The sequence below is a fragment of the Moschus berezovskii genome, chromosome 10 (genome assembly GCF_049115385.1).
Source record: "Moschus berezovskii isolate FMDL1 chromosome 10, NW_MosBer_1.0, whole genome shotgun sequence".
In the NCBI taxonomy this organism is placed as follows: Eukaryota; Metazoa; Chordata; class Mammalia; order Artiodactyla; family Moschidae; genus Moschus; species Moschus berezovskii.
This window is the reverse complement of record NC_142469.1, coordinates 16,636,755-16,651,706: the sequence shown is the minus strand read 5'-3', so window position 1 is coordinate 16,651,706 and position 14,952 is coordinate 16,636,755. Positions and strand designations below refer to the sequence as shown.

Genomic DNA, 14,952 nt, shown 5'->3' with positions numbered 1-14,952 from the left:
AACGGATAAGAGCTGAAAAGGCCCAGAATAATTCAGACTAAAATATCTTGTGGTAGTTTTCCATTTTAAAATGAACTGAGCAATTCTCTCTGGTTGAGGATTGACAGCATAATGGAAACAGACCAAACTGCAGAATTTCTCACCAGGTAACTGCATTAGCAGCAAAACTCATAATACAGTCTGTTGGTTGAAAAGAGCATGAAGCCTTCTGTTTCCTTATGAGGTGCTATATTCTAACGGTTCTTGGCCAATTATCAGCTATATCGCCAAATTGTGGTTATTGGGAAACACTGTCTAACCTGCAACTTTTAACAATATTATGAGAGACTGCATGGATGCTGATTCTCCTTGTAATTTATTGTGGTGGAGAAACATAATTAAAGCTGCTTCCAAGTATTGCCTTCTTCTTAGGAGGCAACAATCACATAAGATACTGCTACATAACAGCAATCTGGAATATTTCCATGTATTCTAGAGGACTGACTAAAGATTAAAACAGTGGGCAAACATTTCAGTGACCTTTGAGACTTTTATACTACTCAGAAACTCTTTTTTTTTTTTCTAGAAAGAACTTTTCATGGGACAAAAATGCATTGCATAAACATTATAGACAGTTCACATATTATGCAAACTTTGTGTACATGTTTGTTTTTATGTTTCACTTACCAGAATCAAGAGGCAACTTGAAGCCAATTTGGTGTGCTCAGGGATGGTGGAAAACACTGACAAAATCAAGCAACCAAAGACGAGGAGAAAACTGTAAAACAACAAAATAAGAGAAATCTGATGAGAACCTGGCCTTAGGATGACAGACTTAATTTCTTATTTTCAATGGATAAAGGCACAAGACCCATTTGAATTGACATCGATTAAATTGTAAAAGCTCTAAAAGCGGCTAGCCATTTTAAATATCAAAGTACAATGTGAGGTCTAATGCACGTGGGGCTCCTTTGTAACTTTATTGATGAGGAGGATGTGTGTGTGTGTTGTGTGCTATGCTTAAATGTCCTCCCTTGGCTAGGAATCTGTAAATTTCCTACAAAGAGCTCTCCTGAGCAGGCGTCCTGAAAGGCCCAGAAGTGTGTTTTGCTTTCCTGTTTGGAGCACAAACTGTAGCCACTCTGCTGTCAAAGCAGAAGACTCACTCTCCCGTTTGGCAGCTTTGGTGAATTGTCAAGCGTTCTGAGTGGTTACTAAGCCATTGGCTCCTTTTTAGAGTCCAATTCTCCTTTGTCATTTCTTTATTTTAATAATAAGAACAGAAGGTGACTTCTGCTACCCACATGCTTTCCATTCCTTTCCGGTCAAACCCTTACAGAAATGTTCTCCTGCCCAGCTTCATCTGTGCTGTGGTGACAGTCTACCAGTCAATTTGCAGGCATTTTTATTCCTAGAAATACTGAACCTCTGGGGCCCCAGGGTGGGAAATTAAGTTCCCAAAGTAAACGTCTAATAAAACAGGCAGGCTTGGTTTTAATGTTGAAAATTTACTTATCCTGAAATTAAAAAAAGAAAACAAAATCCCAATAGCTGAGCTACTTGCTCTAAGTCATACTTTTTTCTCTTTGAAAATAATTTGATTATAAATAGCTATATTGCCCAATTGTGGTTTTCAGAAAACACTGACCTGTAACTTTTAACAATATTATAAGAGACTGCAAGGATGCTGATTCTCCTTGTAACTTATTGTGGTGAAGAAACAAAATTAAAACTGCTTCCAAGTATTGCCTTCTACTTATGAGGCAATGATAACATAAAATACTGCTACATAATAGCAATCTGGAATATTTCTTTGTATTCTAGAGGCTGACTTGCATAATTTCATCTCTTACTCAACAATCTCCTTTAAAACATCAGCTCTGTGTTCTTTAGCATCACGTGGATCTAGCCTTTGCCCCCTCTTGACTTCCTCTGACAATTCTGCCTGTCTTTCTATTACAATTGACTGGGCTCCCAAGAGTTCAAAGCCAGGGATTGGTGACTTATGGACAGGGGACAAATCTGGCCCCTAATGCCTGTTTTTGTAAATAAAGTTTTATTGGCACACAGCCACACTCATTCACTTGTGTATTGCCTATGGCTGCATTCATGCAAAACTGCAGAACTGAGATTTGTGTTCTAAGCACGAGGCTGGAATATTTACTCTCTAGCCTTTAGAGGAAAATTTGCTGACTCCTGATTGATCCCAAGCATTCCTTAAGTCTATATATCCATTTCGGTGCAGAAGCGAAGTGGGTCTGCTGATAATTACTCACATTCAGAGGGTTTCCTATAAGCGAGACACTGTGCTAAATCCCTTTCACATGTACTTTCCACATTATCCTCTCAGATTTATGGAGTAGAAATCTCATCGTTCCTGTTTTGTAGACATGAAAACTGAGAATTAGGAACACTTTGTGAGTCATCCCAGGTTATTTAGCAGGAAGAGGGTTAGAGCACTGTCTGTCCTGGAGTCACCATGCAGTGTTGCTGAGAAGCAGGGAGGATAGCAGTGATGGTCTGGCAAGGCTCTTGGAGTTGGGGGTGGGGGGACTTCTCTCTCTCTTCCCGCTGAGAGGGAAGTAGTTACCATTCTGAATAGCAGAAGCCTTCAAGAAGGACTTCAGGGAAGAACACTACTGGGGAGAAAACTTGGTATCTGAGTTAATAACCACTCATCATACTTTTGACTCATGTACTTCGTGATTCAGAATTCTTTCAATTCTACTTTAAATTGGCCCTAACAGACTGGGGATTGTAAACTAGAAATCAAATTCCAGCACACCTACACCTCGAAGTACTCATCCTTCATGAGTTCAAGTGAAACCCAGGGATGATTCAAGTAGTTGGGAGGATGATATGGCATCAAATACAGACAGTGACAGATGTTTCCCTCTGGTGAGTGACTGCTACCTATAGATGCCTCCTGAGTCCAGGGTGGGCAGAAAACATGCAGAGAAGCAAGCAGGAGAGAACTCAGTCACTATGACACCGTCTCCTCCAAGAGCATCTCAACCGTGGCTTCATGACCCCCATGTACATTTTCAAAACAGACCGATATCACGAGCTCTTTCACTAGTGCCTTCCTCATTAACAGTGTGGTGTTGCTTAATCTTTTTCCTTCATACTACTTTGCCCATTTTCTCCCTTGAGCCGATTTTACCCTCCTTTTTAACAAGAGTAGCCTCTGTACTAGAAATCTGTTATTTCTATAAGAGCCCAGCAGAAGACAGAAAACCAAAGACATCCAGTGCTCTGGCTGCCCAAGAGGCTCAGTTCAGTTCAGTCGCTCAGTCGTGTCTGACTCTCTGTGACCCCATGAATCACAGCACGCCAGGCCTCCCTGTCCATCACCAACTCCCGGAGTTCACTCAAACTCATGTCCACAGAGTCGATGATGCCATCCAGCCATCTCATTCTCGGTCGTCCCCTTCTCCTCCCGCCCCCAACCTTTCCCAGCATCAGAGTCTTTTCCAGTGAGTCAACTCGTCGCATGAGGTGGCCAAAGTATTGCAGTTTCAGCTTTAGCATCAGTCCTTCCAATGAACACCCAGGATCGATCTCCCTCAGAATGGACTGGTTGGATCTCCTTGCGGTACAAGGGACTCTCAAGAGTCTTCTCCAACACCACAGTTCAAAAGCATCAATTCTATGGATGAACAAATACATTTATTGATTCCCAAATTCCTTCCTTCCCTCAACCATTCATCCACTTGTCCAATCAGCATATACCGATTAAGCATATGATACTAGGCTGAGTCACAGGGATATAACAATAAACAAGACTTTCTTTTCTTGCCTTTGCAGAGTTTATGATCTGTTGAGGCATACAGGGTAGCAAACAGGCGTAAAAAGTAAATGAACATTCTGAGTAATGACTGCAAAGATAAGGAAGATGCAGGGGAAGACAGGGGCATACGGGAGAGGAGGAATCGCACAGGACTGGTTACTTAGTTTGTGGAGTTGGTGCCAAGTGAACATGTGGGGACTCTTTGTTAAAGATTATGAAGAATTTCAAGGCAATGACAATGGAGCGTGACACCAAGTGTGGCACCCTTCAAGGTTCTGGGCTCCATGAGACTGCCCAGGCGGCACACCTACAAAGCCAGACCTGGGGTTTGGGAAGACTTCTTGGAGCAGGCAAGGACTGAAATGAGCCCTGAAGGCCCAGGAGGATTGGACTGCACTATGGTTGTGTGGCTGGGGAAAGGGATGCTCTAGGCCATTCAACTGTGTGGGTGTCACCAAAGCTCGCTAATTAATCAACAGGGTAGAGTTACTGAAATCCTTCTAGGTAGCTATTCTCTTGTGGTTCATGAAAAGTGTAAAGCAGGTGATTCCTGCAACTTCATTTTTTTTTTTTTTAACATAGGAATCATCTCGGCTCCATTGAAAACAGGTACTGAGTACCCTCCGTGAAAGACGGAGGATAGACCCTATCCTTGAGGAGCAGTGTGGTGAGTAAAGGGAACACACAAGACAGTCATCGTGAAGAGAGAGATAGATACATGCTAGGAGAAATATCACAGAGCCTGAAAGGAAGTGGCAGGGGGTGGGGTGTCCTGTTCAGTTGGGAGTTGTGGAAGCACATCAAGAAAATCTCCAAAAGTGGGTGCTGATGGAGCTGGTCTTTGAAGGCAGGGTGGGGCTTTGACAAGAGAAGTGTCTGGAGAAACACATTCCAGAAGGAGGGTACAGTAGGAGAGAGTCAACGAGCCAGAAAATGGATGAGATAAAGTATCTGCTCCCTGTTTCATGGAACAAGAAGTTACTGAGTTTGTGGCATGGATGGGACAGGTGGCTTGAATTGGGAGTCTGGGGCCATGATGGATGATACTTCAAGGTCTGCCTCTAGTTCAGCAGACAGTGGAGGCCACTGAATGTTTCTGAACAGGAAGCTCATCTCATCAGAGGTGCCCTCTGGGAAGATCAAGTCAGCAGCCACGTGCGTTATGATGTCTCTGACTAGCTGAGAAATAGGGTCAGGAGTAATGGTGACTTGGGTTAGGGTGAGAGCTTGCTGGTAGAAATGAGGCAGAAATGAGGGATGCTGTGAGAGCAGTAGCTCCCTCACTTGGTAACTCTTGGCCTTGCAGGTAGAGTTTGGGAAGCGGGTGAGGGCTGAGAAATCTGAGGTCTCCATCCACACTTACTGGTGATGCTCTTAACACGTCAGGAGGGGAAAAGTCAGGAGAGTCAGGAGGAAAACCCGATTTTGAGGAGAAGACAACCCCAGTCTTGGACACCCACATGGAACTGTGGGTCTGAATCTTGGGCACAGGTCTGGCTGAGATACAGGAGTGCCCTCCTCCGGGAGGAAGCAAATGAACAGAAAGTGCAGAATGAGCACAGAAGGTTTCAAAGGCATACGGGCTAGTTGGGGACACTTCCTCATCTTGGAGAGTGGCGTCACGGGAGCAACAGGCACAGGCTGCTGTGATGCGGCTCTGGGTGGCCCTGCCAGAGACGGCGCCCTTGGCTGGAGAAGCACTGGGCTGACGACAACAGCCCCGGGGGACTGCCTGCACTGCTGGTTCTGAGTGTGGCTCTGTTGATCTCACTGCTCCTGAAGGTCCCACACACCCGTGTGCAGTCTGACAGCCACCCTACTCCACCTCTCTGCAGGCTGAATACAAGTGGGAGCAGAGGAAAGAGTCACTGGACCTGGGGTGTCTTTAGCTAGGGTATACAAGCCCCCAAGGGGTCTGTAGGTAGAATTTCAGGGAGGGGTGAATGCGGATTCGAAAAATCATATCTTTGTCAGGAATCATGGCAAAAAACCATATGGTATCATCAGGACTAAAAACCATGATGATATCAGCAGGACTCGTGACTCTGTCACTCATATAATCCACAGATATTTTCAGACCTCATTCTACAGTTGCAGATGAACCACTTGTGTTTCATCTTAAATGTTGATTTTTCCTCATCACTATTTCAAGATTACGGTAGTTATTAGACCCCCTGCTGGGAATTGATTTTTTTTTTTTTACCTCATCAATAAAGAAGCATATGTATAATTCTATCAGAAACTTTAATATTTTAATAATAGCATTTCAAATTTAATTTTTTTCTTTTGTAATCACCTGTATTTTATCCATTTAAAACATTATTCTGAGGAAAAGCTCACAGATTTTACCAGACTGCTGAAGGTTCATGACACACAAAAATTAGAAGCCTGTGGTAGGAGATGAGTCAGGGGATGGGGAGTGGAAAATGACCTGTTAGGCATGGGTCACCAACTTACTCAGGTAATGTTTCTTTTTTTTTAATCCTAGAGCATTTTAGATATTTATTTTCATGTATTTAGTCCTAATTGTTTATTTTCCCCTTACAGGTAGGTTTTAAAGTAATTTTGAAAAAATATGAATATTCTTTCTCTTAGAATTAATCCTGCGATATCATAAAATCTGTATTCCTAGAAAATCATTCTGTAACAACTATTGGCTTTTACTTTGCCTGAAGCTACCATTTATATCTTGTTTCTGAGGAAATTCACTTTGATGTGGACTTTCTGTCCTTTAGAACGCAGAGATTATTATAAGAGGAAAAGAAGGGTATTTATGATACAAAATATTGTCAGTTGAAAGGCCTCTATGTTTATCCCAGAAAACTACCATCAGCTTTTGTGGGCTGATTAAGACCCAGTTTGTCAGATTTACTTGGGTGCGTGCACACTCAGTCCCTTAAGTCGTATCTGACTCTTCACCACCCTGTGGACTATAACCCGCCAGGCTCCTCTTACTTTGGAAGGGTCTGCTTGGAAATAATGTGGGTGCCTGTGGAACAGATGAGGAAGTGTCGTGGGAAACCAGTTCATGTTTTGAGCAGGGGTTCATTTGGGAAGAATTAAAATGATGGGAAAATAAAGCAAGTTATGCAACATCGTTCACACAAACACACACCGCAGACCCCCAGGAGCCGCGGTAAACGATGAGGTGGAGGAGAAGAGAGGCTGATGGAGACAGCGCGCGCCGAGGCAGCTGAGCTCAGGCAGCAGGCAGACTCTCAGCACCGGCTTCTGAGGGTGCAGCAGCCACACGCTCCCACCTGGAAGGTGCTCTTGGCAAGGGTTTTGGGGGACAATGGGCTTTCCACGCGTAACTGTCCATGTGAGTCAACTATTTAGGAAAGTTCTGGGGTGATCATATATGACTGAAAAGGACTCGAATTGAGGAATTAAAATAAAAAATGGCAGCAGGAAGTAGATAGGAAGTTTTCAAAGTAAACAGTTCTTTAGAAGAAACTTCCGAAGGCAATTCAACCCTGCCTCTGATTTCTCATGAATTTCTCAGTGCTGCTTTAATAGAGTGTGTATCTGAGGAAAGACCTCACGATGCACAGTGAATCACGGAAACCAGAGCGCATGCCAGCATCAGTGACCACAGACGACCCGCCGGCTGCCACCGCACTTGCCTGAGGAAGTGCTGCCTGAGAAATCTGGAAAGAAATCTGAGAAATCTGCCTAAGGAAACTGAAGCCCAGTTTTTTTTTCTTTCGGCATCCTAAATTTGCCTTTATTTCTAAACTTGGCACTTTGCAAAATGTCCTTCTTGTATAATTTTTCCATAAAAGGGCATTTTGCACATGAAATCTATCCACCACATGCCCTAACTTTCATTGCAAAACGATGGAAATTAAATACATTTTTGGTGTCTTTAAAGGTGGTTTGGTGTCTTTAAAGGTGGTTTGTTGTCTTTAAAGGTGAGAAAACTCTGTAAGGCTTGTGTTTTGAAGACAAGTGAAATCCCATGATCCATCGAGCATCATCTATTGCTTCTGGGGAAAATGCTGAGGTTTTATTTTATGAAGGCAGTGATCTTTTAATGTATTTGTCTCCTTGCCTTGGCTGCTAGGAAGCTTGGCCGTGAATTTGTGACTCGGTAATAATGGCACAGATCCTTCTGGCAAATGTTTAAGGATTAATGTCACTCCCGACTTCTTTAAATTATCCTATCATTGTCTTACCTTTACTGTATTACTTCAGTCACTGGATATTTACTGGCACTGCGAACTTTGGCATGGTCTGTGCTTAACAGGGCCTTCAGTTTAGTGGGACCACAGACCTTCACTTATTTTTATCCACTTATACCATATGTGTTTTGTTAGCAGCCTTGAGTACTTTCTGGATGATGCAGGGTATCTGGGGTATACTTCATAAAGATATCATTTTGTCTGTAACTTCTCTTTCCTTGAAATAGAAATATTAATGCCGCCTAAAGTTATACTCTTTTTAAAGAAGAAAATGACATCACTGGTTCAAATTTAACTTAATGTAAACTAAATCTAAATTTCTCTCACTTAAATTTCTGAAAAGCTTACATTTACTACTTTTACATTTTATTATGTTAATCTTGATTCATTTATTCCTAACATGAACTACCAACTCCCTACTCGAAGAATCCCCAAATGCACCCTGCTTGTCTTCAGAGGAAACAGAACACTGTTTCCTAAAGGGCCCGAGGCTGCAATTCACAAATCTATCAGTCAGGTCCTTGCCTCGGCAAGCTCTGTTTCTGAGTCCTTTCCAGGAGACACCACTGAGACTGAAAACCAGTGTAGACAGTTAAGAAACAATGAATTAAAAATAAAAAACAAAACCAGTCTTCCTACTGTCATATATTAATGCATGAAACAGGAGGATATTCTATTTGATATTTGATACTGTTTCCCTGTTCCATTTTCTTCTGCAAATAACATCAACTGGAATTCTTACTTGCTTGTTTATTTTAGTCTCTTCTGCAAGAAAGTAAGCTCCACGAAGGCAGGAACCTTCTCTCTCTGATTTGCTACTAACCACTAACCAGTAACTAGAATCAGGTCCAGTGAAGGTACTAGTAAATTCATTTACTCATACAACACATATTACTCAGAATCTGCCATGTACCAAGCAGCGTTCTTGGTGCCGAAGGCGCAGCAGTGAATAAAATCGACAAAAATCTTTGTTGTAGGATAACTGGGTTGCAAAGAGTGTCAACAAATAAAACGTATATAATGTTAGAGAGTGATAACTGCTAAGGAGGTAGAAAACTCCTACACGAGCAGGGGAGGACAGGGTGGAGATAAAGTTTGGACAGAGTGCCCAGGAAGGTCTTATTAAGAAGGTTAACATTTGAATTTCACAAGTGATAGCCCTGAAGCATCAAGCCGAAGCAGCGGCGCACTTGGAATTCAGCCTGGCGCAGGCCTGCTTTTATTACGCCAATTTTGCGTCTTAAAAGGTAAGGTTCCTTTCTCTCGCTGTCACATCCAAACTCCTTTGTTGGGGTTTTAAGATCCCTACCGGAACATTAATTCCGCCATTTTCCAAGAGGGACCCTCTGGGCAGGTCTGTTTCCGTTCTATTTTCTGCAAGCATCGTGTGTAATGTAATAATGGGAGTAATAACGGAACTACATCCTTCCGCATGCTGCAGCTTCTGAGTCAGTCAGTCACGTGGCAGCTGGTCCCTGCCCAGCCCCCAGTCCATACACCTCACTGCTTTTCCCCTGCTGCTGCTAAGTCACTTCAGTCGTGTCCGACTCTGTGTGACCCCATAGACGGAAGCCCACCAGGCTCCCCCATCCCTGGGATTCTCCAGGCAAGAACACTGGAGTGGGTTGCCATTTCCCTCTCCAATGTGTGAAAGTGAAAAGTGAAAGTGAAGTCGGTCAGTCCTGTCCGACCCATAGCGACCCCACGGACTGCAGCCTACCAGGCTCCTCCATCCATGGGATTTTCCAGGCAAGAGTACGCTTTAAAGACTAATTGAGGCCGCATCAAACTCAGAGTTTGTGTGTTTTAACCTAACAACCAAGTATATAAACACCAAATTGAGTTAAAAATGCCAACTGAGCATCCCATTGACACACAATTGCTACACAATTTCTACCAGTTTTAACAAGGATAAAATCATGAAAAGAATTAAAGTGACTGATTATCTAAAACGTCTGCTTGTAAAGGAAGACATCTGCAAATGTCTCACATGCAGCAATGCCCAGCGGGGCCTGAGGGGCTCAGGTCACCTCATGGGGTGACTAGGCGAGCCCACGTGAGTGACCACATGACTGTTGGGGTGGAACCTCTGTGACCACCTTCCCCAGGCTCACTAGTCGCAGTGGCTTCCTGACACACAGCAGCTGTGGACAGCTGGACTTCGGTGTCCAGTTGCTCATTACCCCAGCTTCTGGAAAGGACTTGAGGCTGCCCTAAATTAACCGGTGGCAGCACTGAGAAGCTGCTGGGCTGCCATCTGTATGTGGGAAGGAACCTTGGTGGAATTGACTAGACAGAGATTCACCCTTAAAATGAGCTCCAAGAACTACAGGCCAGGTTGCCATGCTGATGAACGGGCCACATGCAGTTGAAGGGGCCTTGGAAGAATAACATGCTAATTACAGTTGTGAATGAAGTAAAAGTTGTTTGCAAAGGTTAAGAAAGAGACAACATTGTACAATCTATGTGAATGTTGCTTTCAAAGGCATCTTTTCAAGAGGTAATTTTGGTGCTGACATCATGGAAAATAATCCAGACTAATAGTTTTGATAATATGCACCCATGTGAATTAAATTTTCCATGCTTTGTTTCAAAAGGTCTGTTTATGCAAGAAAGTGAGCTATGGCAAAGGTTGAAAACATATGTTAAACGATGTTTGACAATAGTTGTCTGGCCTGAATGATTTTTCCATAAAAGAAATGGTCAATTTATTAGGCAAATAATAACTTAATTATTGCAATTTTCTATGAATATATGATAATAGCCATTACATTATCTGAAAATGAATAACAGAAATTCTGAAGTAACTTAAATATTTTTACTGGGAACAAAGTAAAAGGGGATAAAAATAGGCTTTAAAGTTATTTTTCCCTGCAAGCAAAAAGCTATTTTAAAGTACTATATTTGATAATAAAAAATCAATTATGAATTTGGTTTCTTTCAACTGATTAGACCCATATGATCCACTTACTTTAAAAATAGACTTTCCTTGAAAGGTTTCCTGAGAGCAATCACATTACATGGGAAATCTCAGTGCAACTCTTTGTTACACATAAGCCAAGAAGACCCATCACTTCCCATGAAATGAGAGTACTAAGCTTTGCAGAATAAAAAGTTTCAACCAATGGAGTCAGGTTATTCTGTGGGGGCCAGGGAGTGGGGAATTGCTACTGATTTTCTCTAGTCTATTTGGCCTACAGAAATAAAGTAGTAAAGTGACTAAACTAGCAGAAAACAAAATCTTTGCAAGTTAAGTTCCCTTGGCAGTAGACTTTATGATGTAGTACAACATCAGGAAAAACTAAACCCAGCAGACAGATGTTTCCAGAGAGTAATAACCATAAACTTTGAAACTGCTACACATGTAAGTACCTCCCCAAGGGGTAAGGAAGATACCTTTTTCTTTTGGGACTGGCCTACAATGGCTCTTGAGGCTCTTGGGGACCCAGGCTGAAAGGAAGCTGAAAGCCAGCATTATACTGAGTGGAGCTGCTGAAGAGTTTATGGAACAAAACAAAAAGAGTTTATGGAGCAAAGTTGCAAAGTAGTGGACAGACTGTACAGAACATTCCCACCTCTAAAAATATATTTGCAATCAGTTGTAAACACTATAGACACTCCTCTGGGGCTGCTAAGTAAGTAAACATCTCTGCTTTTTCTTTCTGTTTCTGTGTAAGTAAACATCAAGAATATTTTTTGTTTGTTTACAAAGCATTGAAGTTGGTGATTCCACATATATGATAAACAAAACTTAGGTGAGTGTGGTCAAAATGGTGGAGCAGGAAGACCCTGAGTTCACCTTCCCCCATGGGCACACCAAGATTACAGCGGTTTACACAGCGACTCTCCACAAGAACCACCTGAAGATTAGCAGAAAAGATTTCCCACAACTAAAGATGTAAAGAAAAAAACCACGAGATGGGAGATGGGTAGGAGGGGCAGAGGCACTGTTTAGGCAAGACCCACACCCCTGGGTAGACGGCCAACAAACAGGAAGACCACAGTTACAGAGGTTCTGAATCCCACGTTGGGCTCCCAATCTCAGGAACCTTGCACTGGAAAGACAGGCCCCCAGAACACCGAACATTAAAGGCCAGCGGGGCTTAGGCACAAGACAGCCAGAGGACTGTAGGAAACAGAGCCTCCACTCTTAAAGGGAGTGTAGAATCTCTCACAAGCTCCGAGTCCAAGTTCAGAGGCAGTAATCTGAAAGAAGCCTAAGTCATAGCTGCTTGCTCATCTCAGAGCAACGCCTAGAGAGGCAGGAGGCAAGTGGGACTCCCCCTGGTGACAGAGATGCTGCAAGCAGCCATTCTGGGGAGCTCATTTTATCATAAGGACACTGATGCAGGCACACACCCATTAGAGTTTTTCTTCCAGCCTATTAGCACTGGGGGCTTACCTGCCTTCTAGCAGGCCAGAACCGAAGCTGGGTTTGCCGGTCCCCACAGTCAGTCATGGAGGGATCTGGCCCTGCCAACTAGGGGACCAGCAGTCACTGACAGTGCAGGGCCTGGTAGCTAACTGGCCACCTGATGGGATGAACTGACTCATGGGAAAAGACCCTGATGCTGGGAAAGACTGAGGGCAGGGGGAGAAGGGGTGACAGAGGGTGAGATGGCGGGATGGCATCACTGACGCGACGGACATGGGTTTGAGCAAACTCCGGGAGACAGTGAAGGATAGGGAAGCCTGGCATGATGCAGTCCATGGAGTTGCAAAGAGTCGCACACGACTTAGTGACTGAACAACAACAACAAACACATATACAACGGAATATTATTCAGCCACAAAAGGCATGCATTCTTGCCACTTTGACTAAAGGGATGGACCTATAAAATATTACACTAAGTGAAATAAGTGAGGTGGAGAAAGATAAGTATTGTAAAATTTCATTTATAGTTGGACTAAAACTAATAAAAAATACAGAAATAGACTCAGATATAGAGAACAGACTAGTGGTTTGTCAGAGAGGAGGAACTGGGGTAATGAATGAAACAGGTGAGGGAGATTAAGAGGTATAAACTTGCAGTTGTGAAATAAATAAACCATGGATGTGATGTACAACATTTGGAATATAGTTGATAATACTGTAATAATTGTACAGTGACAAATGGTAATTAAACATACATGGTGATCATTTTGCAGTGTATAAAAACATTGATTCACTATGTTGTACACCTGAAATTAATATAATATTGTAAGGCAATTATACTCCAATGGAGAAAACCAAAAAAAGCTACAAACACTAAAAGTGAGACAGAATGTGACTGTATCTAATTTAATATTATATCCTTCACTGACAATTCTAGATATGTTTACTTTAATCCTGTTGTTATTGTTTCAGGTGTGTAATTGAAACTAATACATATTAAGTGGTGATGGAAAATAAAAAAAATGAAAGTGGTTAATAGTTGACCATTTTACTCCAAATCTTCAGTTTTCATAGGCGTCCATCTTTTATCTTAAAATGGAAATATATCTCAGTTTTTCCATCAGAAAAGTGACAGTGATGCACTAAAGAAGCCCTACTATCTTCCTCAATGTAAAGTTTAGTTGTTTCTGCTTCTATTCTGATACCAGTGGCAGGAAGGCTGTACTAATGAAGAGCCAGAAGTGCTTATGATTCTGAGGCCCTTCAGAATGCACGAGGCTGGCAGGGACTCAGAACTATCACCTGCAAAGTCTAGGGAGAAAATATATTATTTCCTCTTCTTGCCATAAGAGAATCTAGGCCATGTCTTTCCCCACTAGTTATTTCCTTTTGCAGTAGAGGAAGGGAAAGAAGAAAGATTTATATCAGAGTTTGGTAAACTTTCCCTGTAAAGGACCAGGTCATAAATATTTCAGACTTGGTGTGAGCCATAAGGTCTTTCTTGGAACTATTTAGCTCTGCAGTTGTAGCACAAAAATAGCCACTGCTGCTGCTGCTAAGTCACTTCAGTCGTGTCCGACTCTGTGTGACCCCATAGACGGCAGCCCACCAGACAATACTAAAAGAATGGTGTGGTTGTGTTCTAATAAAACTTTATTTACAAAAGCAGGCAGTGCACCAGATTTAATGGACAAAGGTTCTAATTTTCTTTCCACTGAGTAAAATGAAATTATTTGTTAAAATAAAAATGTTTAGATACAGATTTTCTCTTCATAACTAAAAAGTTTATAGCCCTATCAATAAAGTATGACTGTGATAGACAGTAATCTATAGCCATTAAACAATAACTGAGGGCTATGTGCTGTTGAAAGCAGGATAATTTTTTCTACTTATTTGGGGTATCAGTGAATGAATAAATGGATATTGCTTTCTTCCTGTGCCAAGATACTTTCTTTTCAGTTTGATTTTTGTGAGCCAAGGAAGTTTGTTCAACTAACTAGTGTTGGATTACGCATTTTAGAAAGCCTGGATTTTAGCTTTAGCTTAGCTTATTAGCTTGGAACCTGTGATGGCTAACTTTATGTATCAGCTTGACTGGCCACTGAGTATCTAGGTTGAAAATACTATGTCTGACTGTGTCTGTGAGCTTGGCTCCAGGTAAGATTAGCATTTGGTGGACCAGTAGAATAGACAACAGGCCTCATTGTGGGTGCACACCATCCAATCTGTTGAGAAGGAATTCACCCTCTTTTGTGCCTCATTGCTTGAGCTAGGATATGCATTTCATCTCATCTTTTCCTGCCCCCCATCTGGGGCTTATATCAATGCCATTAGCTACCCTGGTTCTCAGTCTTTGGGAATGAACCACACCACTATCTTTCCTGGGTCTCCAGCTTGCAAATGGTAGACTGTGGGACTACTCAGCCTATATAATCACATTAGCCAATTCCTCACAGTAATATTACATTATATATATGTAGATTGCTGCTTCTGTGCTGTGCTTAATTGTGTCTGACTCTGCGACTTCATAGGCTATACAGTCCATGAGATTTCCCAGGCAAGAACATTGGAGTGAGTTGCCATTTCCTTTTCCAGGGGATCTTACTGACCCAGGGATTGAACCC

The 14,952-nt window shown here is 42.3% G+C and overlaps 1 protein-coding gene across 3 annotated transcripts in view; it reads right to left on the bottom strand.

Moving 5' to 3' along the window:
- Positions 1-14,952, bottom strand: part of KCNQ5 (potassium voltage-gated channel subfamily Q member 5) — a 612,868-nt gene that overhangs the window by 207,224 nt on the left and 390,692 nt on the right. For all 3 annotated transcript variants that reach the window (XM_055433895.2, XM_055433894.2, XM_055433896.2), the window contains exon 2: positions 667-757. In XM_055433895.2, the coding sequence (XP_055289870.1) occupies positions 667-757 (91 nt within the window). The remainder of the gene's footprint in view (positions 1-666; positions 758-14,952) is intronic.